Below are 27,807 nucleotides of genomic sequence, written 5' to 3'. Positions count from 1 at the left end.
CGTATCTTTTTACATCGCCTAGGGCTATCCACTGGGGTGATTTAAATTCGTGCAGGGCACATTTTAAATATTGAACTAAATATTCGATATCGGGATAGAATAGCACCTCTCTTTGCAAAAATAAACTGATAATTTTTATCCGTCCTGAAAATACTTGCAGGCTCATCCCTGAAAAATCTTCAGGTTCCCATAAGATTCTTTAGATGCAAAGGGGTAAAACAGGGCATTTGTAGCATGGACCTATCTTGAGATCATATGGGCATTATTGTACATTATACACGATATGTCCTAATTCAGTTTGTCCAACCTGGTTCATTTCTAGCCACCTATTGTGAAGATATTTGATATTTTATTTTGTTTATGATGTTTCCAGGGTGAGGAGACCTCTTCCCCCAGAAGGTCTCATTTTTGGGGGGAGGGAAATTTGGCTCTCAAGTCATTTTGGCTCTCAAATTGGCAGTGTGTATAGCTGGTTGCGTATTTTTCTTAGCATCCACTATTCACACTTCCCTTTTGCGAGTCAATCCATCGTCATGGATGGTATCCAATCAGAGACAGCAAAAAAGGATAGAGGTAAGATTGTGCATAACATTCCGCACTTGCTCGCTCAAGTCCAAGAAACTTGTCAGTCTTTTAATTTATCCGGCATCTTATTCAGGTTTCACAGGGGCTCATGGTACACGGTTCATAAAGATCGGAGATGAACATGTTTTAGATTCCACCCTCATCTGCCTTCCCTCGAGTTCAATCCAAGGTCCAGTACACCCTCCGCTATCTCCCAACACACCTTGATGGTTTCAACTTGATTCCCAAAGCCGTTCTCGAGATACTACAGTTCGTTATCTTGATTTTAAAGGAGAGGTACCAGTTGCCTCTTTTCTTTGTACCAATTTTCTGTGGAACGGTCAAGTCAAGATGACATAGGGCAGCGAACTCTTTCGATTTACCTTGATACTTAATTATGAACGGATTTCAGGTACAGAAGGGCTTATAAGACAGATCTGATCTTTTAGACATATCTGAGAAAATGTTAACTCCCCTAAGTCATAATCCAATGTCTCTCTTCAAAAGTCCTTGAAAGTTTCAAGTCGATTTCCTACGCCGTTCTGAGATCTTGCATATGTACGCTCTTTCATAATCTTTGTACACATAGCCTTCTGATTTACCTTGCTAAGCATTTGATTTTCTCCCTCAACAGAAAATTCGAAGTTCCCCTGACCTAACATAAAATTTAAAGCCGTTTTCTAGATAACGGAGGCATACTATTTTCACAGCCTTGATACCAAGGTCCATTTTGCTCCCTCTCCCAACACACCATGAGAAGTTTCAACTTGATCCCCCAAGTCATACCCGAGATATTGTAAATAACGCATTTTGAAAACTTGGGAGTACATAAACATCTTCAATTTACTGGGGTACTCTTGTTTCAAGAGTTATGCTCGGAAGCCCTGGGAAATTTTGGCGCAGCGAACGACTCTAAGTATTGCAAGCTAATCGGAAAACCAACCCCCAAACATGCTCGCCTTTGCTACAAAAATATTCTGAAAAAAACTGGTAACTTAAAACATTGCCCCATGTAGAAACGATCCCATAGGGGGGAGGGCTACAATACTGCAGGGTGTCCGGCCACATGAATTTATTTCGAGGATCGGAGTGTACTAGGATCAAGGCAAAAACAGATGAATTATGGGAAATCATGATAAGTCACAAGTTTTCAGATTTTGCGGGAGGTCAAAACCCTCTTCCCAAATACAAGCCTCATAAATAGTGATGACAGATAAGATGACAGCTTGGCATTTTTTCAAATATTTCGTCAGGCTTCGATCGAGATTTTGATTTTTTTTTTTTTTGGGGGGGGGGCTATGGGAAAAACATTTTTAACGTTTTCCTAGCTATTAATAACCGTAAACCAAAACACCAGAAGCAGACATTTTGTCAGTTTTTATGGCACTTGGTATTTACCAAGTGACATAGCGATCGCAAATTCTGTCGGTCTGTCGGTCCCGGTTTTGCTAGTTGAGGCACTTCCAGATAAGCTGAAATTTGGCAGGCGTATCAGGGATCAGACTAAATTAAATTAGAAATAATCGTTTCCCCGATTCGACCATCTGGGGGGGGGCGGGTAATTAGGAAAATAGAAAAAATGAGGTATTTCTAACTTACGAACGGGTCATCAGATCTTAATGAAATTTGATATTTCGAAGCATATCGTGTCTCAGAGCTCTTATTTTAAATATCTACCGGATCCGGTGACATTCGGGGTGACTTGGAGGGGGAAACCTAAAATCTTGGAAAATGCTTAAAGAGTGAAGAGATCGGGATGAAACTTGGTGGCTAGAATAAGCAAATGTCGTAGATACGTGATTGACGTAACCGGACTGGATCCGCTCTCTTTGGGGGAGTTAGGGGGTCCAGTGCTTTGGCGAGTTCGGTGCTTCTGGGCGTGCTAGGACGATGAAAATTGGTAGGCGTGTCAGGGACCTGCACAAATTAACTTGATAGCCGTTTTCCCTGATTCGACCATCTGGGGGGCTGAAGGGAGAAGAAAAATTAGAAAAAATGAGTTATTTTTAATTTAGGAGTGGGTAATCGGATCTTAATGAATTTTGATATTTAGAAGGACCTCGTGTCTCAGAGCTCTTATTCCAAATCCCGACCGGCATTAAGCCCCTGATTTTCCTTTTAAAGCAATCTATTGATCCTTAGAATTTTGCTAGAGCTCATGCCAGCTCTTGGCTCTTTTTTTACAAGAGCACACACTAGGGGATTATCCGCTTTGCGGTATATAAAAATTTTGCGTACTCGATTTTGGTATCTCACTGTATTTCGTAATATGGGCGAAGAATTTCAGTCTCAGATGTTTCTACGACCTGAGGGGGAGGTTGCGGAGGGTACAGCTTCCCCCCTACAAGGGATAAATTCTGCTTAATATGGGGTTTAATTACTCTTTAATTTCATAATAAAAACATAGACCAGATATATAACCAAGAATTAATGCGGATTATATATAAATTTCTATCTCCATCCCCATCCTTAGAACTAATTCTGTATTTATCTGAAGGCTCAATGAGAGTTAGGATGTTTTAGCATTAACATGCACCCTTTGAGACAACTGCCCATAACTAACAAACGACTAGAGAACCCTACTTCCAAGCTCATCCACAAAAATTCGGAATTTTTTGTCAAAAAGAGTATCACGAATGTGTTGGTTTGCTTTCGTTTGTGCCCCTATGGATGATCGTATCGAGATAAGAACCCTAGAAAATCGGGAGAGAATTGGAACAAAAGTTAAGTTTTAGTGCCCTTTTAAGTGACCAAACAGAATAGAGGGCAAGTAGTTTCTTTTCCCCTCAAAGACATCCCAATTGAAGTTTTGAGATAGTCATTTGGTTCAGCATAATTGAAAGGTTAGATCCAATAAGCATGTCTCTGGGGATACGATGACCTCCCCAGTCCCTAGGAAAAGGTTGAAGTTTTGCAATTCGACCATTACGATAAATAACAGTTCGAATAGGGATACATCCTTTTATTAGACAGTGGAAAAAACATCTAACAACAAAGAGCATTTCTGCTGATATTTCGATCACTGTATATGTGATCGAAATATCCAGTATATTTTTTTTTATTGTTTTTTTTTTCAGTATGCTTTTAGATTATTTCATTATTCGAAATGTTATTTATCGCCATGGAAAGGCAGTGTAATCTTCGAAATTACCAAAATTTGTCCATTGTTTACATATAGTATTAGTTATTGGGACACATACGGATATTTTTTGCAGGGGTTTTCTAGGGAGGGAGAGGGTTTGACAAGACTTTATAGGGAGGGGGTTGGATTTCCACGGGGGGAATTTTCAGTGGGGAGGAATTTCCAAAGATTCATATGCCTACTTATTTTTATTTGTCTTTCTTCCTCTTTCTCTAATTTTACATATGGAGAGAATGTTTCAGGAGAGTTATCCAGGAAGTTTTTAGTGGAGAAGGAATTTTCAAGGGGGGGGGGACGCCTAGCGCCCATTATCACAGTCATTGATACTATAAGAGATTGTTCAACCTATTCAAATATGTTTTAAGTACTTCACTGCTTTCTTCAAGCTAGCTTCAAAACGGGTTTGACAAGATTATCTAAAAACGGATAACAAGATAGCAAAAGACGGATTGAAACAATCGTCAGAACTTGCTGTTTGAGGGGATGGGGTGTAAATCCAATTTTCCAAAAAAAGATGCTATAGCACCCCTGAAGGACCCCAGCGAGGTCCTTAGGACCTCGCTGGAATAAGAATAAGATTCATGAATAAGAATAAAAACATGAATAAGATTCATGTTTAATTGTTTCAAAACACGTTCTAGTTCAAGAACTGGGTATTTGTGTCAATGTCAATGGTTATCATGGGAAAAGGACGCATAATAAGGATAAAAAAGGTCTGACGAGCCTTACGTCTTCCTTCAACATGGAAGATCTTACTTCCACTTGATCGCAATAAAGAAAGGGTGTAATATTTTTATTTCATTAGGAGTAAGATTAGCGTTGTTTATCTTGGGTTTTAAATCATATTTTCCTCCAAGGGGCGGGAGACAACGGTCTGGCACTGAAATTGTTCCTTTTCTTTCAACAGACAACATTTAAGGAAAAGCCAGTACTTTCATATTTCGGCCAACATTTTCCTCCTTTATTCTAAAATGAACCCTCCAAAGAAACTTAAAACCTAGGAGGGCTATAGGCGATAGCCCTCTGATCCTCGCCCCAGCTTTCCCTCAAATCGCGTTAATTTTGAGAATACTCTTTAATGCTACATTAGCTAACAAACAATCATGATCACCTATATGGCATCTTTGGACCAAGTACGGACATCATGGCTTCATCCAGGCCAAAGTTTTTGGTAATCTCAGGATTTTTTGGATAAAATCGAAATTGCGCACGGCAACATCACCAATGATGCATTTCGTTTCGTAGTTTGTGGTGTTGAGCTATGTTTATCTTTCAAGTGTAAATATGCTTAGGCCTGCTTTCTTGGAATCCAAAAAGATGGAAGCTTGCAACAGCAGTGTTTATAACAGTACAGCGAATTTGGCAAGCCATAATATTAGTGGACAATACGTGGCAACTAATTAGTGTTGATATTTTGACGAATCTATTTTTGTGCGCTTTGTCTAGTTGTTTGGAAATGATCAATTAAGCCATAAGGCTTATTGACAAAGTTCTATTTTGTATTTTCTCTTTGGAAGAAAACATAACTAAACGATCTAAAATCTTCCAAGATCTTCCTAACAACCTTATTGGATACCCCACCCCAGAAAAAAAACAAGTTGAAAGTGACAAACTTTAAAGGATTTGGCCAGCTTAAGTCAGGCATTTGTTTCTTCTAGGACCAGGGATTAGGGACAAAACTTGGGAGAGGTTCAGGGGAAAAGAACGAATACTGTATTGGACTCTTTAGAAGTTTCGCGTAGCATAGTTAGTAGGCTTACATAGACACAGTATGCTCTGGGCTGTATATAGGGGTTTGACCCTCTCCCCCCGAAAGGGTTTTCTGACCCGTAAAAACGTAACTAATACATTAAACCACCAAAAAAAATCCTGGTTACGGACTTGGCGTATAAACACCAAAAATTTTAAGGGGCCATAACATTATTCCAATGGTTTTTAACGCCAAGCACAGGTTTATAGTTATTTTGGATATTTCTTAGGAAAAATCTAGGGCGATATGGTCCCTGCTTCTACTGTACATACTCAGGTATACTCAGTAATGTGGTTGCTTACAATGCTATATTTTAAATAAGACAAATAGATATTCCTGAGTGCTGGAAGTCATACAATTTAAAAATAAAAATAAGATTATAATTAAGTAATAAATGCAATTAATTATTAAGCTTTTATGCCTTAGAAGTCGCAAAGGGGGGGGGCGGATGGTATTACCCCCCCTTTAGACTTTGGAAAAAATTGAAAATTTCTCCGACTAAACAAATTTATGGAATCACCCGTGCCTTCATATGTCATTTGTATCAAGCCGCGCTTAATTAGAACATTATTCCTATTAGGTAACCCCTTTGAATAATTCATTTCTGATCTACGTTTAAAGATAACATCCAGAAGAAAACCAGTTAAAAACTCAACTTCCCCGTGGCCCATTAAGACACTGCGATAATAATTTCAAGACTCCGGAAGCCAATCAATATTAATGACAATTAATTGCTTATTATCTTCATCCTAAGATCCTTCTTACCCAGAACCAGTTGACACTAAAATAATTAATTATTTTCTCGTAAAATTACTAATGCCTGTAAATTTAACCCCTTATATGCTCATGGTAAGCAAAGGAGGTTACTATTCCAGTTTTTTATATATAATACAAAAGACTTACAGGGTTTTTTAATTTGTCTCGTGATTTTAGATGCAGATAAAATAAATATTTATTACTAACGATTTTTGTTAATTTTGATAAAAATAAGTAAACTGAATCTATTTGAGACATTTGACGTCGATTTCCTATCAACGCCAACACTAGCAAAACATCTTTCAAAGCCCCCTTGTTTACACTTTTCAGCAAATATCAGCTGGTTAATGTCCTCTACTGATATAGGGGACTTCTAGGAATAGAGATTAGATTATTTTACACAAAACCATCCAGCGTATTTACCGCTAGCGTAATCAGTAATATAATGAAGTGGACTGCAGTCAGTGTCGTATTAAAGGGGAGGGTTGTCCCCCAGAATGTATGTATATTTTTGCAACTTTTGATGCGTTTCTTAAAGTTGTAAATCCCTCTCCCCCGAACAAAAATCCTGGATGCGAGCTTGGCTACAGTCCCATTAAGAACATAAGAAAAAAATTGCTTCGCAGATTACGCAAGATATCTATAAAAGACTAGCTCAAATAAACTTGATGTTTTCCAGCATTGGTAGAGTTCTCAAAACTAGAGTTTTACTGAAAACACATAAAGAGACCCCTAAAGAAGCAGGATATTCCCTTTATGAGTAAAAAATCGCAGAAGTAGCCTGCAAAATAGACTAATTTACAAGGCTCTCAATAGTCAACAAAGTATACTGATAAAATTCTTTACAAAGCTCAAGCAACCTTAGTTTTGAACAGAAGCGCTAATTTTTTAATCGATACCGGCTATTGCCATTCAGCATGCCACTCTTTATGACTAGGTTCTGCCCTAGGATAGATAGATGGATGATAGACTATCTAAGTGAAAACGACATCTTTTTATACAATCTTCAAAAAGGCTTATGCCAGCTTTGCTTCCACTTAAGACTTATCTGTCTTGGCTTTATCTCCCAATTAGCCGTGGCTTGATGGCAACTAGATTTTAATTCAATTAAATAAAAAAAACAAGTTTTTTTAACGGAAAGTAAGGAGCGACATTAAAACTTAAAACGAACAGAAATTACTTCGTATGTGAAAGGGACTGCTTCCTCATCAACGCCCCGCTCTTTACGCTAAAGTTTGACTCTTTCTCTTAAATTTACTTTTTAAAACAGTAAAAAACTTTGGCGTAAAGAGCGGGGCGTTGATGAGGAAGCAGTCTCTTTCACATACGAAGTAATTTCTGTTCGGTTTAAGTTTTAATGTCGCTCCTTACTTTCCGTTAAAAAAACTTGTTTTTTATTATTTAATTTCTGAACGTTTTTGAATCAATGCATGTTTTGATTTTGGCTCTCCGCAGAGGAATAATTAAAACGAAATTTGCATATTTATTTTTTTGGCTAAGTGGCTTTCTCATAGTTTTGATCGAATGATTTTGAAAAAAAAGGAGCGGGGGAGGAGGCCTAGTTGCCTTCCCATTTTTTGGTTACTAAGAAAGGTAACTAGAACTTTAATTTTTTACGAATGTTTTTATTAGTAAAAGATACACGTAACTTATAAATTAGCTTACGTAAAAAACTTCTATACTCATGCTTTTATAACGTATAAGAGGGGGTTTGCCCTCTCGTCAATACCTCGCTCTTTACTTTAAAGCTTAAATTTTGTCCCAATTTCTTAAGAACGACCCCTGAATCACAAAAGCCGTAGAGTAAATAGTTGAAATTACTAAAAATACTTTAGCGTAAAGAGCGAGGTATTAGGAGGTGAGCCCATCATAAGCGTAATAATTTCTGTTCGTTTTGAGTTTTAATTCTGCTCCTTACTTTCAGTTGAAAAAACTTTTTCATATTTATTTTTTCATTGTTTTTTTTTTAAATAATGCTAGAAAATCCTGCGCTCCCTTCATGGAAATTTTCTTCCCCCATGATAAATTCCTCCAAGGAAAGTTCCCCCAATATATCCCGCTCTTTTCACCCCCCCCCCACCAAAAAATCCCCCTGAAAACATCTGTACACTTCCAAATAACCATTACTATATGTCAAATTACTATACTGGTCAAAGTTTGTAACTTGTAGCCCCTCCCACGGGGACTGTGGGGGAGTAAGTCGTCCCCAAAGACATAATTATAAGGTTTTTCGACTACGCTGAATAAAATGGCTATCTCAGAATTTTGATCCGGTGACTTTGGGAAAATAACTAGCCTGGGAGGGGGCCTAGGTGCCCTCCAATTTTTTGGTCCCTTAAAAAGGGCACTAGAACTTTTCATTTTCGTTAGAATGAGCCTTCTCGCAAGATTGTAGGAACACTGGGTCGATACGATCACCCCTGAAAAAAAGAAAAAAACAAACAAATAAACACGCATCTGTGATCTGCCTTCTGGCAAAAAATACAAAATTCCATGTTTTTGTAGATAGGAGCTTGAAACTTCTACAATAGGGTTCTCTGATACGCTGAATCTGAATGTGTGATTTTCGTTAAGATTCCATGACTTTTAGGGGTTGTTTCCCCCTATTTTCTAAAATAAGACAAATTTTCTCAGGCTCGTAACTTTTGATGAGTAAGACTAAACTTGATGAAACTTGTATATTTAAAATCAGCATTAATATGCAATTCTTTTGATGTAGCTATTGGTATCAAAATTCCTTTTTTTTGGAGTTTTGGTTACTATTGAGCCGGTTCGCTCCTTACTATAGTTCGTTACCACGAACTGTTTGAAAACCAACGGAATCGGTCTCGGCTTTAGTTTTTGAATTAAAATCAAGCTGCCATTAAGCCATGGTTAATTGGAGATAAAGCCAAGACAGATAGTCAGGGCCGTATCTAGGATTTTTTTTCGGGGGGGGGGGGGGTTCAAAACCCTTAACCCCCCTAGATGCGACCTTGCACGCAGCCTTAAGTGAGAGGTAAAGCTGGCATAAGTTAGAGGTTTGACTACCCTCCAAAAGCTAAGAACCTGGAAATCGAATATCCACGAGGGTAGGGGGATAGTGAATAAGTGCTAAATGGAACCTAGTTTTAACCGACATGTACCTGGAATATTTCTAATTTTCCTATTTATATACATTACTTTACGTCTTATTGTTTGCCGCGGGACATTCCCCTCCCCGGACCCCCGGCCAGCATCCATGGGGAACATGGGTGACAAATGACTACTCAAACACAAGGGCAGTTGAATTGGAACCAGCAGCATTTTAAAACATTATAAAATTTATCCACCTTCATATACGGAATAATTTCTGTTCATTTTAAGTTTTAATTAATTTAAAAAAAAAGTTTTTTCCGAGGGAAGTAAAGAGCGAAGCTGAAACTTAAAACGAACAAAAATTATTACTTCACAGCCTAGCTAACATATATAGATAACAAGAGCCAAGAGCTCATATGTCACTTGTGACGAAGTCAGAAGAGCCAAGGGCTTCTTCCCACTAAGTTTCATTACGATCTCTCTACTCTAAGCGTTTTCCAAGATTTCCAGTTTCCCCCTCCAACTCCCCCCAATGCCACCGGATCCGGTTGGTATTTAAAATAAGAGCTCCTGAGACACGATGTCCTTCCTAATATAAAATTTCATTAAGATCTGATCAACCGTTCGTAAGCTAAAAATACCTCATTTTTTTCCAATTTTTCCGAATTAACCGTCCTTCTACTCCCCCGAGATGTTTAAATCGGGGAAGCGACTATTTCTAATTTAATCTGGTCGGGTCCCTGATGCGCCTGCCAGCTTTCAGTGATTGCTACATTGATCACGTATCTAGTTTCGGATCTTCTTCATGTAAAAATTGGGGTGGTCCGAGATTCAAACCTGAGACCTCTCGTACCCTAAGCGAGAATAATTACCTAAGTCCACAAGCCATACTTAAGAAGAACAATCATTTGTTTTATCGATAAATAAAATTTTTCTCAACTATCTTGCTCGCTCCTCCCCTCCGGATGGCCGAATCGAGAAAGAGACTATTTCTAATTTAAATTTAGTCTGGTCCCAGATACGCTTGCAAACTTTCAACGTCCTAGCTTATCTGGAAGTGCCCAAACTAGTAAATTCCCCCCAATTACCCCAAAGAGAGCGGATTCTGTCCGGTTATGTCAATAACGTATCTATTGTATGTGCTTATTCTTCCCACCAAGCATCATCACGATCTCTCCACTCTAAGCGTTTTCCAAGATTTCTAGTTTCCTCCTCCAACTCCTCGCAATGTCACCGGATCCGGTCAGGATTTAAAATAAGAGCTCTGAGACACGAGGTCCTTCTAAATATTAAATTTCATTAAGATTCAATCACCCTTTCATAAGTTATAAAAACCTCATTTTTTCTAATTTTGGAGAGTTGGGGGGGGCAAAGGTGCCCCCCAACTCTCCCAAAGAGAGTGAATCCGGTCCAGTTACGTCAATAACGTATCTAGGACATGTGCTTGTTTCTCCCACCACGTTTCATCCCGATCCCTCAACTCTAAACGTTTTCCCAGATTTCCGGTTCCCCTTCCCCCAACTCATCCTAATGACACTGGATCCGCTTTGGATTTAAAGTAAGAGGTCTGAGTTACGAGATCCCCCCTCATCCGAACTCCCCCAAAGAGAGCGAATCCGTTTCGGTTATGTCAATCACGTATCTAGGACTTGGGCTTATTTTTGCCACCAAGTTTCATCCCGATCCCTCCACTCTAAGCGTTTTCCAGGAGTTCAGGTTCCACCCTCCAACTCCCCTGATGTCACCGGATCCGGTCGGGATTTAAAATAAGAGCTGAGACACGATATCCTTCTAAATATCAAATTTCATTAAGATCCGATCACCCGTTCGTAAGTTAAAATACGTCATTCTTTTCTAATTTTTCCGAATTAACCGTCCCACACTCCCCCCTCCCAGATGGTCAAATCGGGGCAACGATCGAGAACTATTTCTAGTTTAGTCTGATTTGGTCCCTGATACGCCTGCCAAACTTCATCGTCCTAGCTTATCTGAAAGTGCCCAAAACTAGTGCTTTCCTGAAAACACAAAACAATATAGTTTTGGTATAGTAAAAGTAGACCTTTTAAGGGCACTTTTAACAGTATAGAAGTAAATTCTTTTTAAATTGTTGCTTTATTTACTTTTTTCCGTTTAATTTGGCATCACTTCTGCACAATGAGCTCAGTTCAATAATTGGCAGTCGTTTGGGATTTAAAAAGGACATTTCATGATTATTTTGTAGACAAGTTACGAAGTGATGGAATCTTATTAGTATTAGGACTACAGACTCGCTTTAGAATTTGTATTGCAACTTAAAATTCTCCGTTGTATAGAGTGAAATAATTGAGTTCATCTTCCGGTTGATATGTTCTTCATTTCGAGTAATACTAGGTGAGACCAATACCTTACCTGATAAATCAAAATCCATTGTTTTATATGTTCAGGCTTATATGTTTAGGACTAACGGGAAAATAGATTTAGCTATTAATTAACCACTTTAACCACAAACAAATGACTATTAACCACTCAGCGCGTAAAATTGAGACGAAAAAGAGAAAGCAAGACGCATAAAAAGAATTTTGTATAAGAATTCTGGCGAATTCCCGTAGTGTATAATTTCCCCTGACAAGCTCACTCCCTGGAAATTCCCCTCCCCATGTAAGTCCCCCGTGGAGAGGCCCCTAGCAGAAAATTTGTATTTTCCTACCCCTAGCCCGAAAATGTATGCATGCATCCCAATAACAAATACTATGCGTAAACAATGGGCAAATTTTATAACTTAATGACCATTCCCCTGGGGCTGTGGGGGGGAGGGGGTCGTGTTATACCCAAAGGCATAGTTATTGGGCCTTTCAACTATGATGAGCAAAATGGTTATCTCAAAATTTCGATCGGACGATTTTGGAAAGAAAGCAGAAGGCGAGGTGGCTTAGTTGCCCTCCAGTTTTTTTGGTCACTTCAAAAGGGCACTAGAACTTTTAATTTCCGTTCAAATGATCCCTCTTCTGATATTCTAGGACCACTGGGTTAATACGACCACCCCTGGGGAAAACAAACAAATAAACACGCATCCGTGATCTTCTTCTGGCAAAAAATGTAAAATTCCAAATTTTTGCAGATAGGAGCTTGAAACTTATACAGTAGGGTTCTTTGATAAGCTGATTGTTATGGTGTGGTTTTTATTAAGATCACTTGACTTTTAGGGGGTGTTCTCCCCTTTTTCCGAAAATCAGGAAAATTCTCTCAGGCTAGTAACCTTTGGTGGCTAACACCAAACTTAATGAAATTTATGTATTTGAAATCAGCATAAAAAGCCGATTCTTTTGGTATATCTATTGGTATCAAAATACTTTGTTTGAAAAACCGTTTTTTAGAGTTTCGTTTACTATTGAGCCGGGTCGCTCCATACTTACATATTGTTACCACGAACTGTTTGAACCACAATTTTCTCAGATTTTTCTTTTGGTTGTTATTACGTATATGAGGGAATTGCCCCTTTCAGTACCTCACTCCTTACGCTAAAATGTTTGTGAATTTGTAAAAAGCTTATTATTCGAATTAAACGGTCCTTGTGTCAGGAGTAATTCTTAAATAGTTGGAACAGAAAGTCAAACATTAGCGTAAAGAGTGAGGTACTGAGAAAGGGACAACCCCCTCGTATACATAATAATTTATGTTCGTTTTAGGTTTGAATGTTGTTCCTTACTTTCAGTTGGAAAAAAATATTTTTTTATTATTATTTAATAACAACCGCAAGCCGAAAACATATAATATCTTTGGTTTATTATCACATAAACATAGTTTTTAACATAGCATTAACTGCTTGATATAATATTAAATGAAAAGATTGGCCGAAAAATAACACAGACAAATCATTGTTTATATCCGCCATTATTTAAAAAATTCTAACTTTAGCGTAAAGAGCGAGGCATTGACGAGGGGAAGACACTACCTCATATTACCTAATATCAGGGAGTTCGCCCCCTCGCTCTTTACGCTAAATTTCGAATTTTGTTCCAATAACTTTAAGAATGCCCCCTGAACTCCAAAAGCCATTTAATTAGAATAAATAGCTCTTTTGAAATTACTTTAGCGTAAAGAGCGAGATATTGACGAGGGGGCAAACCCCCTCATATACGTAATATTTTCTGCCCGTTTTAAGTTTTAATATTGCTCCTTACTTGCAGCTGAAAAAAACCTGTTTTTTTAAATTTAGTTTCGGATTATTTTTTTTAATAATGCTGGGAAATTCAGCACCTCCTTCATGGAAATTATCCTCCCCCATGAAAAGATCCTCCCACGTAACTCTATCCCCCGACCTCCCACCAGCAAAATCCCCTCTGAAAATGTCTGTATACTTCCCAACACTATAATGTAAGCAATGGGCAAAGTTCATAACTTGCAGCCCTTCCCCCGGAAACTGCGGGGGAAGTCGTCCTCAAAGACATAGTTATTAGATTTGTCGACTATGTTGAACAAAATCTCAAAACTTTTCTAGGTGCACTGTAATTAACTTGTCTGATGAGGAATCGGAAATAGCCAAGAAGAAACTATTGTACTTTTAAAGTATCTAAAACTAAGAACCAGGGTTTTGAAAACATGTCTCCGAAATTTTTTAATTTTTCAGTTAAAAAAAAAACATAAGCTAACCAGTGTTATATCACACTTTACACACAGAAATGAACTCTAGAATTCTAAGAACTTATGACATTGGGTGGATATTTCAACAAATGCTTTAAGCGACACCATTTTAAGAATTTTGCTACTTCAAAGAATCGGAAGCATTTTTTCTACTTTAGATATATCTCTGGCCAACTTAAATTACAAGATTTCTCTTATTTAAAACATTCAGAAATTTCTGTCAAAAAATCAGAGGCATGTCGTAAGTAGTTCCTAAAGTGACGACAGGAAGCAGTGCTTTAAATACAACGCTATCTATCATAAAAGATAAAAATAAAAGTAGAGGTGGCGCTGTATGCACATAAATATTAAGGCCATCGTAAAATTACTCATCACTAGAGCCTTGTCAAAATTAAATTTTTTAGGAGAATATGTCTCCAATTTTACAAAACAGACAGCAGAGCAAATTCAAAAATATGATTCATTTCTGGTTTGGATTTTAATTTATTTATTTATTTCACTCAAAATCAAGAAGCATAAGAGTCAAATAAAATTGCTAAACTTTAACAAATCAAAGAAAACAATTTCGTAAAGGAAAAAGAAACAAAAAAAAAACAGGGGTCTAAAAATAGCTGAATAGAATGTATCAAATAAAAATAACAAGAATAATTAGAATCTCAAGGGTTTACTAAATTCTGGAAAAAACGCAAATGTAATCAAATAACACATTTTTCTCAGATTAAGGGGCTTCCAACAACTGATTTACCTTGATTCTCATGTTAGGTTTTTGTTACAACAGCCATTTACCATAGTGTCCATACATTTTTGATGTTTACATATGTGCTCGCTTTTGGATAATTTTCTAGAAGGCATTTTAGAAAGGACATAGTAAAATGATTTTTAAAAAAGTTCTGTTAGAGTAAAAAAGTATTTGTCATTTACTCCTATTCATAGAAGACGTCCATGTAACTGTAAGAGGCTAAGAATAATTCAGTCTCTTTGTTTATGAGGCCCAAATAAATTCAAAGAACGGACAAAAACCAAAAGAGAAGAAAAGCAAAACAAGGTTTTATAAGGCCAACCAAAATACTAGGAGCAACAAATAATGAATATTTCGAGAAGACAACTGATTTCCTTTTCCAGCAACATCATATTAACCCCCCCCAAAAAAAAAAATAGTTCACATATTCTGAGCAAAAATGTGGAACGTTTTAGACCCGAAGAAAAGAGAAAAAATGAATAAAAGACAAAACAAACAACATGGATAAACAAAACGAAAATTGGAAGAATTCAGAAGCTAAACTAAAAATTAAAAATTTAAAGCAATAAATTCAAAAAAATCCAATGTTGTCTTTTCAAAATATCCATTTTTGTTGCTTCCAGTATCTTCGTTCGCATTATAAAACCCCATTTTCACTTTTGTTGTCTTTAGTTTTTGTCAGGGCAGGCCAATGTGGTTTACGAAATTATCAAGGAATGGACATGGTCAGATTAGCTCCTGAAAGGTTCCAACAAATTTTACTAAGTCTGCAAAATAAAGAGCAGAAAAAAGTCATAAAAACCATGGCTGCTATGATTTGTTGCACCAGCCACCTACCATCGTCCATACATTTTTGGTGTTTATGCATAAAATCGTTTTCTATAATTCTTTAAAATCCATTTCTAGAATAAATTTAGAATAAATTCGGTTAAATTGGCCTTAAAAAAAAGAAGAAAAGCTGTGTTGAATGGCACAAAAGTTTTTGTCATTTTAGAGAATACTTGTAACTGTACCAAGCAAAGACAATTAAATTCCCGTTACTCAAATCCCAAACAAATCAAAGAACAGACTTGATCAGATTGACCTCTGAAAAGCGCCAATAATAGGTGCAAGGACCCCAATAATGATTAATTTAAGTAGCAAACTTACCTCAAAAGAGCAACTTTCTCTCAGGACTGGGTCCTGTCGACAGTCTAATACCGATCTGTGGATAATTTCAGAGGTGCAATGATACCGATCCTTGGTACCAATAATAGGTGCAAGGACTCCAATAATGATAAACTTAAGTAGCAAAACTTACCTCAAAAGAACAACTTTCTCTCAGGACTGGGTCCAGTCGACTGTCTAATACTGATTCTTGGATAACTTTACGCAGTCGATTCTCACAAGGAGCTGTCAAAGATTCCTTTTTAACAAACGAATCCTGAAATAAAAGCATAGTTCAACAGAAGACAGTTCAAATGAGGAATAGGATTGATAATCACCTTCACAAATACGTCACATTACAGCTATAATAATTTAAGGAGAAAAAACAAGGAAGCATTGAGCAAGAGTAGCCTAGTGGAATACTATGTAAGCAAGCCCTTGAATAATGCTTGTTGGGGTTGGGGGGGGGGGGGGTCAGGTATGTGTGACTTGAATTATCTTCTTTGCTCAGTTATTGGACTAAGTAGAACACTTTCATAAGCAAAGGCTTTCTATAGCCGTGGTGTGCTGGCCAGCCTTTGTAACGCGTTTGTGATCCCATATTTTCTGTCTTTAGAGTGTTTTGGAGGATGTTCATGGAGAAGGATAAAAAGATGATTCGTTGTCCTTTTTCAAGTACGTTTATCCAGTTTATCCAGCTGATGGGCCTAGGCCATATTTGACGCAATAACACCTACTGAATGCAACGGGTGGCTGGAGAAGCTCTGGGTAACTGGAATTAAACTATACCTAAACCACAAGGCACAAACAACCTTTGCACCCTTGCCAATTTATAACGCAAGGGATTTAAAAAAATTAAAAGGCTGTTTTTGAAAGATTTGAGCTATCCCATGAACACTCGAGTCAAAATTTCAGAACAAAAGGAAGAGAAATTAATAGTTTCTCAAAAAATTTATGTGGAAACATTAAAACCAGTGGACTGCAGAAAAACAGCATACGGAGCCAAAAAGTTACATAGAAACTATAAACCTGAAGACACTTTTTAAGGCAGTAAATTCTGGGATTTATGATCAGAGATCCCAAGGAGGAAATTTATCGGGGCGAGTCCAGGCCATAGATATGCTTACGAAATCAGGAAATTTTGTAGGTAGGCGTCTACTTGTCTCATTTTGTAGCACCTTGCTCCTTGGATCACAGATTTCAATCGCAAAAATTGCTTGGATTGCAAAATTGCTCTTGAAAAATCACACAATCGTTATAAGAAAGAGCAAATCTTATCCTGAAACAGACAATATCATTTAGCCGAAATGTAGAAACAGTTTCATAAATCCTATGGGCCACATGTGGTCAACAATGTAAAGCCTTTGACCTTTCGCAACGAAAGGTAATTCATGAGGGTCTGCACAGCTGTCGATATAAAGATGGAAGTACTTTTGATATTCAAAGGCTTTTACTTTCTGATTGTATACAAAATGAAAAGCAAAATAATAAATATATTTTCCCTTTCAGTCGTTCAGTGGCATTCAGTTATGAAAAACACTTATGCTGAAGAAAAATGCCACGGACAATAAGCCATTTTATAAAACTTCTGATCCCATGAAAACCCATATATTTATAATATCGTTTACTCTTCCACTTCTGGACGCAATTTATGGCTAGAATACATTGTTGATACAATTGAAAGGTACAAGAATCGCAAAATAGTGACTCTCAAAACCTATAGAGATACGGGTAAGGGAAGCAACTGCTACCCAGCTACCCAGGGAAAATGAATTCAAGCATTCGAAGATACACCCATCAATTGGATTGATATGAAATGCCAGTGTAACAACTGAGTTGAGAGATCAAATAAAACAGTAGAGTCACAGGAGTGCGCAGCAAGTTAACAAAGTGCCCTAAATTTGTCATTGTTTCTTACGCTCTATAAATGTTTTGATTCCAGTAAATGTGTTGATGTAGGTCATACTAAAATAAACAGTAACGTTGAAAGGTGTAATATACCAACGTGTTTCAAAAAACTGCCTCAATTATGAAGTAGAGCTTCGATGTTTGTTTATTGGGATTGACCAAAATTTAGCAAAGAGTCTCTTTTTGATTGTTTTGCTGTTTCTCACATATACAATTGCTTATAATTTACAAGCATATTTTGAATTAATATGCTTGTAAGAAAAATACAAAATGGGAAGCTAAAAGAATTTGCCTTGTTTAAGTATCGTTGTCATTTATGACAATATAGAATTTGAGATAATACAAATATTTTCAACTGCTAGTAAAAACAGCATTAAAATTTAAAACAAACAGAAATTGTTCCGTATATGAGGCTGCCCCCTTCTCTATCCCTCGCTATTTATGCGAAAGGTTTTAATTTCTTTATAAATACTTCTTGTAATTACACTAACTCCACCAGTATACGTGGCATAACACCACCAGTGCCATTACTGGTGGTACTAGGGTATGGTACCGCGGCCCAGAGTCTCTCATGGACTTTTCTACCCCCAGTCTTCGTAATCTAATGTGTTCTAAGGGTCAGTCCTGAAGCCACTAGTGTAAATTCTCTGGCAACAACACTGGTAACAAGAGTAAGTAACGCGGTCTACATTGCCACGGTCAACTCTGACGTGCCACGGATTCTACGAGTTCTTCTCGCATTGATATTCGCACTCTGGGTCTACCATTGCTATAACCAGTATGGGTCCGACTAGTGCACTATGTGTGGGATGTATGTGCCACTATACTTGGACCCAACAATAATCTTTATATAAATATCTCTTTGGAAGAGAGCGGGTCCTCCAATGGATATTACAATGACGGTAGCTCCCAATAGCCCTACCAGGTTTCGGGGAAAATAATCAAAAATAATATTAGAAAATATACTCACTTTTATCCTAAATGGGAACTCGAATACTAACTCGCTGAACTCTATAGTGGAATTAACTAAAAAACCTATATATATATATATATATATACAAGAGGTGAAATCGCCTCTTTCACTATCACGAGGCGCATTGGGCCAATAAAGTCAATGGAGCTCTAAAATTGAATTTGCTATGCTCATAAATTATATTACAATGGCAAGATTTAGCTAGCACATGAAAAGACAAAATAAATACTCAGTATAAACCAACTTAGTCCTTCTTGCGAAATGATTGCTTTGAAAACCGGTGAGCCTCTATGAGAGTTTAACACGTAAATATTAATAAGTAAATCTACATATAAAAGAAAAGGGCCTGTTTATTTGAAAGTAAAGCAGCAAGGGAGCCAACACTTCTCACTTAAATTCCATGGCCATTGTGTTTAAGGAGGCACTCTTAAAAAATTGAGGAATTGGGGAAGGGACGGGCCCTCCTTATAGCCCCTCCTGATTATAATGTTGCACCTTATGTTCAGTTAAAAGACTTGTTTTTCAGATCACACTGGAAAATCCCCCTCCTTATGTGAAGAATTTTCTTTAGGAGACTTTTCTTTCCAAGAAAAATTATCCCCGTGGAAAATCCCCCCCTCCCCACGAAACGAATTGTATATTCCCCACAACAGATACTATATGTAAACTATTGGCAAATTATATAGCTGTATGTAAATATTTATGGTGCCAATATTTAGATAAGAAGCTTCGTTGTTAGGCAAATTAATTATTAAGACATAAACCTAGTAATGTATACTGTTAAACCTCTGGAAGAAGCGCGTTAAGTAGTTTTCTCAGCATTTTGGTATGCTAAGACACTTAACGCTATCACATATTTTGGCCAGACATACATAACGCTACCACAGATATGGATCAGGGAAATCCATATCCTCTGATCTCATCTGGGCATATTGAAATGCTTGGTATAAAATATTCATCCATTACCATGTCTAGCATCAAATTCATACAATGACATCTTGTCTTTAAGGTATACATTATCTTTTAGGTTTCACCAGGTATTACACCAGTATTATTACAAACCTCAAAAGCCATCCGATCAGATGATTTGCCTTCGTAAAGGTTAACGATATCCAATGAAATTGTACATGCGGAACGTTATCCAATCCAAACGCAGGCGGAATATCATCCAACCCAATAACATAGCGCGAAATTGCCAGGGTGAGCGAGTTTTTTTTAGGTAGCCTATGCAATTGAGGATAATTTTGGCCCATTTTTTGGTGGGAGTGAGAAACCCGAGTAAGCATCAATAATCTGTGCTTGAGATAACAGGTAAGGAATGAACCATACTATTTTACTATCTGAACAAGATACCAGAGGAACTTCTAACTCGTCACTTGCAATCAGCTTTGACACGCTTTGCTGCTATTTAGTGACGCAAATCTCTAAACCTAGGGTTCCCAAACATAAAGGGGCATTTTTTGAGATTTAGTTTTCTTTGTTAGATTGATACATCTTATCTAAGGAAATTAGAAGATAGCTAAAGGGAGGCTTTGGACTTGACATTTATAATGCTTATAATTTTTTTCAGTCATACTTCATATTAGAATGAAATTTTACATATGCTGCGATTTAACTAGCGCCCATTTAAGCCAATCAGGATTTTTACAGAATTTTTTATCTAACCAGAATATTCTATAAAAAATCTGACTGACTCACATCTCGGTATTAGTAAAATCTCATTGTGAATAGGCCATACATTTCTTAATTTTACCTTTTAAGCCTCAAGTTTTTTTCCCATTAGAAAAGACTAGAGACGCAACAAGTTTCTAAGAATAGAATACTTTTTGTCTTTTTTCTATTAGTATATTTATTCTTGTATTATTTTTATTATTTTTGTATTATTATTTTTGTTATTATTTTGTCATTTTATTCTTCTATTTCCTTTTTTCAAGAAAATCCAGAAAAAAACGGTTAAAACCAATGACTGGTTCTTATATTACACTATTACATACCTTAAGGCACTGTGTGACTTGCCCTTTAAGTTCAACTTCATTCGGTGTTGTTTTGTATATTTCTGAGCAATGTTTCTGAATATCCAGACGACATGAATTGTAAAAGAGGGGGTCCAATCGAATATCTAAACTCTGATCAACCATCCTACGTATAACCAGCTTGAAACAGTCTTCGTCAAAACCTGGCTCCTGGCGCTTATCCTAAAAGTGAAAGAAATACTTATAGTAAAAAAAAATCCGTCTTGATTGAATTTTAATATTTTGTTGCTGTTGTTGAGCTTGAAGCTCCCTTCTGAGAGACAACGGGAACACCTTGGCCGTGTTCCGAAAGGTAATGATAGTTAATTATGATTAATTATTTTATTATTTTCTCCTTACCCTGTTGTAGCAGCGGATTGATGCTCTTCTTGGCAATACCGAGCCCTAAGATCAATCCCCGCCGCAGTAATGTTAGGTGACAGATTTACTGCTTGTCCCAGTAAAAAAGACCCAGCCACTGACGTGTCGATTGTTCCCCATGCATCAGCAACGGCTCTGGCGGATCTTTATCCTTTTGATTCTACTATCTTCCCCTTAATGTAGCTCATCTCTGCAATTCAACCATTTATACAATCGCACAAAAGAGGCTAATGAAAATTGATGCGATGTCGCTAAGAGAATTCCAGTTCATGTTATACTGAAAGGGGAATTCACTCCAGACCTATGAAAAACTAAAAAAAGTTGCTCAAGTACCTGTCTACTAAAAAGTGGCAACAAAGCAACACAAATCTTATACTTGTCCAAACATTACTTTCATGAGGCCGTCCTAGCCAAGTGAATTGATGCGCTGGATTTAGGATACTTTGCACGAGATGGCGAGGGTTCGAATTTTAGCGTACCCTATTATTTGGTTTGGGACGGGGTTTAGAAGCGTGACTCCGTAAGCTCAGCCAGTGTCAACTCAGCTCTAAAAGGGTACCTGAAGAAATCTGGGGAAGGTAAACAGGAAGGGCGTGCCAAAGCACAGGATGGTTGGCCTCCAGCCCCCCATTGCACTTCCTAGGTGAAGGATCAAGGAACGGAGATCAACACCGCCGGTAGGGACTGTAATGTCCAATGTCCTATTCTTTACCTTTGCCTTATTTTCGTGATTAGAAAACCAAACTTCATTTTTAAGTGAAACAGAAACGGACCATTAACCCACAAGAATTTTTTTCCCCGCTACATGAAATCCGGCTGGCAAAATAAAGTTTTACGCAGTTTATCTACTTTTTTCGCATTTTTTTTTTGTATTGCGATTTCCCCGAAATGCAACGAAAATCTACATATACCTGCTTGGTCTGATATTCGAGTAAGCCAACATTATTTTTATGCTCCATTGATTGTCGAAATCTACAGTATACTAAATTTTAACAAAAATAGCAATTGTAAGGTTTCAACTTAGCCCAAAGCTTTGTTAGTTAGTTAAAAAACGGAAAAAAAGGTTATAAATTACCTTATTCAAACTAACCATAGTTATTTAAACTTCGGAGCTTGTTTCATAAAAATTACTGTAATTTCTTTTACTTAGTTTATTTAACAATAAAGTTCCAAATACTAATCCCATTTCCAACGTATAAATTATGTGTTACTAGTTTACTCCCAACTTTATATAACTATTTTAAGGATAAAAGGGATAAAAATCTTAGAGAGCCATTGATGTGATACAGGCCATCCACCCAACCTTTCAGCAACAAGAAAACCCTTGGGTCCCGTATCGGTAAGCAGAGCATCCATCTCAAAAGTGGTTTTAGGGGGCGGGCATTTGTCCCGGGCACATAAATTTGGGGAGGGGGATTTCAAATAAATAATTTAACGGTTCTAATCGATTCATAATTTTAGAAATTTTATTTTCATTAAAACAAAGTGGAGGACGCAGTTAATAAAAAAAAAAATGTAAAAAACGTAAAAAATACGGTATTAAAATTTACAATCCCTACCGGTGGTGCTGATCTCCGTTTCTTGGCCCTTCAGCCAGGAAGTGCAATGGGGGGTTGGGGGCCAACCATCCTGTACTTTCACACACCCTTCCTGTTTACCTTCCCCAGATTTCTCCTGGGTACCCATTTAGAGCTGGGTCAACTCTGGCTGAGCTTACAGAGTCACATCACTGACCCCCGTCCCAACCAAATAATTAGGTACACTAGGATTCGAACCCTCGCCCTCTCGGACAAAGGATCCTCAATCCAGCGCACCTATCCACTTGGCTAGGACGCAGTTAATAAACAAAAATAAACGAAAATAATTAACGAATTATAAATTAATTAGAAAAATGAATAAATACTACAAAATAATTGAATAGAAATAATTGAAATAATTAAGTAATTTAAAAAATAAATAGAACATGAAAATTAATTATTAATTAACTAATAAATTGAAAATAATTTTGTTAATAAATTAAAATTCTGTAAAAATTTGGCCTTGAAATTTTGTGAGAGAAAGGGGGGGGGGGGGTAATTACGAAATTGTTCCGGGAGCAAGAGAGGCCAGAACCGTCACTGGTCAACCTACTGTGCTACCATAGGGTCCAAGCTTTATTTATATAGAAACTAAAAAGACGCTTCAGCCCATGTGGATATTAAATTCATATACGTATATTATTGAATAGGCATGGATTTATCGGACTTAACTTCGTCTTTTCTGACTCAAAAAGATTTCGGTGATCAACAGCAAAAAGTTGTAAAACAACTACACTTCTTCACACCAATGGCGTCAGGTAAGACGAAATCTTCTCCCAATTCTCTACTGAGCAAACTCAAACACAGGCCATGCATATAAATTTCATATATCCATGGTTTCAACTGGATCTACTGAGCTTAAAAGAATCAGTTAGTGAATGTTTAACAAGCTTATTGTAAATTATTGTAAAGTAATTGCAATAACTTATTGAGTAACCGTAATTATAATGCTCTGTTGGACACAGTTTGAACATTAAACTAAATTTCTTACAAAAAACTGCAAACTCAAAGAACCTTTAAAACTAACCAAAAATATTGGTAGCTTATGCCAATTGATAAATATACTAAGAATTTTCTGTCTGTAAAATAAAAAAAATTCAACTTGCAAGTAAATGAGTAATAGCAATAGATTCAATAAGTGCTTTTGAACTCAATTCAATAAAGTGGCTATTGAAATGGCAAATGACCATTGAACGCAGGAATAGAAAATCATAACATCAATTAAGTGCCGAAAGTAATACCCCAAGCGCTTAGGTAAATCAACCACTATTAGTTTTTTGGCTTTTGCTTTATTTCTTGGCTCTTTGTCATACAAACTTTTCACAACGTCTAACCATTACCTAATGGACTTATTAATTAACACTGATACCTTGATCAACTAATAATTAGTTAATAGTGATTACTTATTAACTTCTACCATTATTACCCTAACACTTCATGTATTAATGTAAAGTAATATACTTGCTATCTAATGTACTGTAGTAGTACAAACTTCTCATAGCGTTAAACCAATACCTAATGTCACGTCACTAAAAAATACACTTCTTTCTGCCCTGATTAACATCTTTCGACGGACCCAAATCCACCACTACACCCTGTTTAAAGCCTATTCCTCGCCTACCAGGTCATGCGATCGCCAAAGGTTTTAACATCATTTTTAACAATACACATCTACGTTTTAAATTGAGACATCCCATTCCAGGCTACTTAACAAAATTACAATAAGCACTACTTGTCTTTGTGCAGCCTTAAGACCTGTCCAAGACATCTACACCAACCCTTCATGAAAACAGGTTGAAACATATAATGATGCATAACTTTTTGTATTTTCTTCTTGTTTGCTTGTTTACCCAGCGTCGGGGTTGCCTTCATTTGCACTACTAACACTGTTACTACTACTAACAACTCAGTGCAGCATCCAGCCGCCCGAGGCAAACATACGTGCGCAAGCTCCTCTTCAATCCCAATCTACTCAAAGGCTCTCTCTTTACACCCTCCAGAGAAGTTCCGATTTCCATTAAGTCCTTCCTTACAACCTCCTCGCACCCCGTTCGGGGAACACCTGCTTTTCGTTTGGCCCTAGATGGTTGGCCAAAAAGGATGATTTTCGGCAATCTGTAATCCTTCATCAACAGAACATGTCCTAGCCATCTAGGCCAGCTACTAACCTTATTTCTTACCTTAACCGCAGCAATGCTATTCTCGTAAGTAGCACTGATCACTTTAGTGTATTTATCTTGTGTACGATGCAAGGATAGGTCCTTGCTAAAGCTCTTCTATCGGCTGAACCAAGCGCTTACTCGTAATCTATAAAACTGAGGACTAAAGGGGCCTGATAACTCAGGCACTTTTCGATTACTACACTCTAAGAGTGGCAATTTGGTCGACGCATCCTCTATCATTCCTAAAACCACGCTGTTCTCCTTTTCAGAATTTATCTGCGGCATCTCCAAGTCTAAAAAGTACCATCATACTAAGTAATTTGCTTCCTAGAGAGACAAAGCTCTCTATAATTACCAAACTCACTCTTATTGCCATTTTTAAAGAGGAGCTTTATTGAAGCTTTCCTAAAATTGCTACTACGTTCTCAGGATTTCACCTTCATCTTCAGTCTTTTCCTTCCTATTTTTGCGCATTTTTTTCTTTTATTGTGTTTTTTTTCCGTGTTGGACGGCTCTATCTTATGTTCATTATTTACAACAATTACGAGTATAGCTGTTCGTTGGGAAGATATAATTACAATACAAATTTGTACTGTATGTATGAGTTGAATAAATACATTTATTAATTTAATCTGAGTGTGTTGGAACCAGGAAGCAAGAAGAAATATAGGTAAAAATATCGCATGAAATATGATATAACTTATTTTTCTAAATGGCAAAGTATAGTCCTATCATACAAGTTAATGCGTGTATAACACATTGTCAAACAATTAGGAAGTAAGATAGGTGTTATGTAGTTGGTGTAGGTGTTGGTGTTATGTGTTGGTGTAGGAAGGTGTAGGTGTTATGTTATGGTGTTATGTAGTGTTATACTGTAACACCACAGTTCCTTTTTTTTTTATCTTCTGGCATAGACACATGTTGCCATGTACTCTCGCTTTTTCGCTTTCATATTGGGAGATACAATTGATTTTGTACTATGTTCCAGGACAAGCTGCTTCAGGCACCGTGGCAAGGGAGGGGGGCACCGTAGCTGGGGGACGGAAACGCGGCTGCAGCTTATGGGACTTTTTCTGTTAATTTTTGGCGGCACCAACAACCTAGGAACAACTGTGACGAGTGGTGTAATCTGTGATACCCCATTAGAAATAGCAAGGGACAAAACGTTAAACACAAAATCAATTAGAAAAATTCTCTTTTTCCTTTATTGTAATTTCTTGAATATAAAAAATCAATTTTGCAGGCCCCCTTCTATTCATTTATTCATAGTACTAATCCATATCCCTTCCCGTAAAAGTAAGTGAAACTTTTTTTCGAAGTGAAATCATGAATATCAGCTTGGGAATTATTTAAGCATTAATCAGTCGTCAAGGGCAAACGAATACGAATTATTTCACAAGCAAAAGAATTGTAAATTATGTTTTCTTTTTTTCAAAACCCTAAATACTATTTGTTAGTTTTTCTTACTGTCTCAAGTTTATCAAAATTATTTTAACTAAATTAATATTCAATTTTATGTTATTTATGTATCGTACTTAAAGTACGTTATTTTGTCACTATTTTTTTTATGCCTGCATATCTCAATTAAGAAAGGAAAAAGAATTCCTCTTTGACAAGTGAGTTGGTTTTTTGGTCTTGTCACTTCTTAAGAGATTTAGGAAAACTCTACTTCAGTAATAGTTCCCTATTCAATTGTTTTAATTTAAAGATCTTTTTAGAAAAAAAAATTCAATCCAAATTCAAGTAAGATTGAGCAAAATACTATTAAGAATTAACTGTTCAGTTCGAAGTTTATCAGTCCAAAGTGGTCAATTAGTTCAGTTCGAAGGTTACTGCAGTACGACAAGATGAGGACTGCAAAAAAATGACTGAAGGTTTCCTTAAAAGCTGATTTTTGCAGTGAGGGCGTTATGTAAGTTCTATAGACATTTTGCTTTAGTATCTTTAGCGGAGAATACTGACACCAGTGAAGCTTCAGTAAGTTAGTGACATTCGTAAAGACTTGCGACGATGAAATACATTATCAAATTCAAGTGAAATTACAGAAACCAATAATCATTCAGTACAGAAGGCACAAAGAAGCCCACTTAAAGGAATAACGGAAACTTCTTGAAAATCTTAAAAAGATGTCTTCTCTCATTCTTTTTCTGTCTCTTGTATGTTTCGGTGGATGCAGTCAACAAAATGTTTTCACCAAGGGGACAACGGATCCAGGGGTGATTCTATGGTAAGATAGGCACCCTCCCCCAGAGACATTAATGCAAAAATGTTAATACGAGATCCCAACTGCCTTTGGTTTTCCAACGTTCTTAAGTTCTGTCCAACAATGTTTCTAAAAATATGTTTAAGAATATATTTTAAAATATGTATAAAACTTGAAAATATGTCTTAAAACATGAGTCGATCTCATAATCAGGTAAGTAACCTTGTTTTTCTAGTTTGATTCAATTCATTTCTCACAGATTCAAATTACCGATTGTTTTTGGATCACACGTAGCTACGCTCATTGTCATAACCACAGCTAGCCTTTAACCCTCTTGTACAAGCCTTTACAGTCTCGCTCTAGATGAGATAAAAAAGAAGGTTACCTTAAGGCATTCCAGTACTTCTTCTTCTTCAACCCCCATGCAGTGAACCCGTTTCATGTTTCCACAAAAATGGTTTAAACTTGCGTCCAAAGTATTATCTTCCATTTCTTCTTTTTCAATGTTGAAGATAGCTTTGTGACAACCAGGAGACAGATTCTTACGGTTGGCTTTCAAGCATTCTATGACCTAAAAACGCAAAGCATAGGAAAATAAATAAAAAAATTAAACTGATGACCACTGTTGCGACAGTAATATAAATGCATATAAGTGTAATATATAAGTATATAGTACACTGTACACTATATAAGTGTATTACGACAGCCCGAAGCTGTCAATCCATGTTTTAACACGGATTAACAGCTGACAATAAAATAAGTAAATAGCGTAAAAAAAGTAAATAAGTGTAAGATAAATAACATAAATAAAGTAAAA

The 27,807-nt window shown here is 36.9% G+C and overlaps 1 protein-coding gene across 1 annotated transcript in view; it reads right to left on the bottom strand.

The window, feature by feature from the left end:
* Positions 1–27,807, bottom strand: part of LOC136033219 (Golgi apparatus protein 1-like) — a 123,581-nt gene that overhangs the window by 18,954 nt on the left and 76,820 nt on the right. Inside the window, exons 12-14 of the mRNA XM_065713929.1 lie at positions 27,376–27,561; positions 20,650–20,850; positions 15,929–16,051 (exon numbers count right to left, since the gene is read on the bottom strand). Coding sequence (XP_065570001.1) covers positions 15,929–16,051; positions 20,650–20,850; positions 27,376–27,561 — 510 coding nt within the window. The remainder of the gene's footprint in view (positions 1–15,928; positions 16,052–20,649; positions 20,851–27,375; positions 27,562–27,807) is intronic.

Source organism: Artemia franciscana, chromosome 11, assembly GCF_032884065.1.
Source record: "Artemia franciscana chromosome 11, ASM3288406v1, whole genome shotgun sequence".
In the NCBI taxonomy this organism is placed as follows: domain Eukaryota; kingdom Metazoa; phylum Arthropoda; class Branchiopoda; order Anostraca; family Artemiidae; genus Artemia; species Artemia franciscana.
The sequence above is the reverse complement of the archived record's forward strand: the minus strand, read 5'-3'. Positions and strand labels throughout refer to the sequence as shown.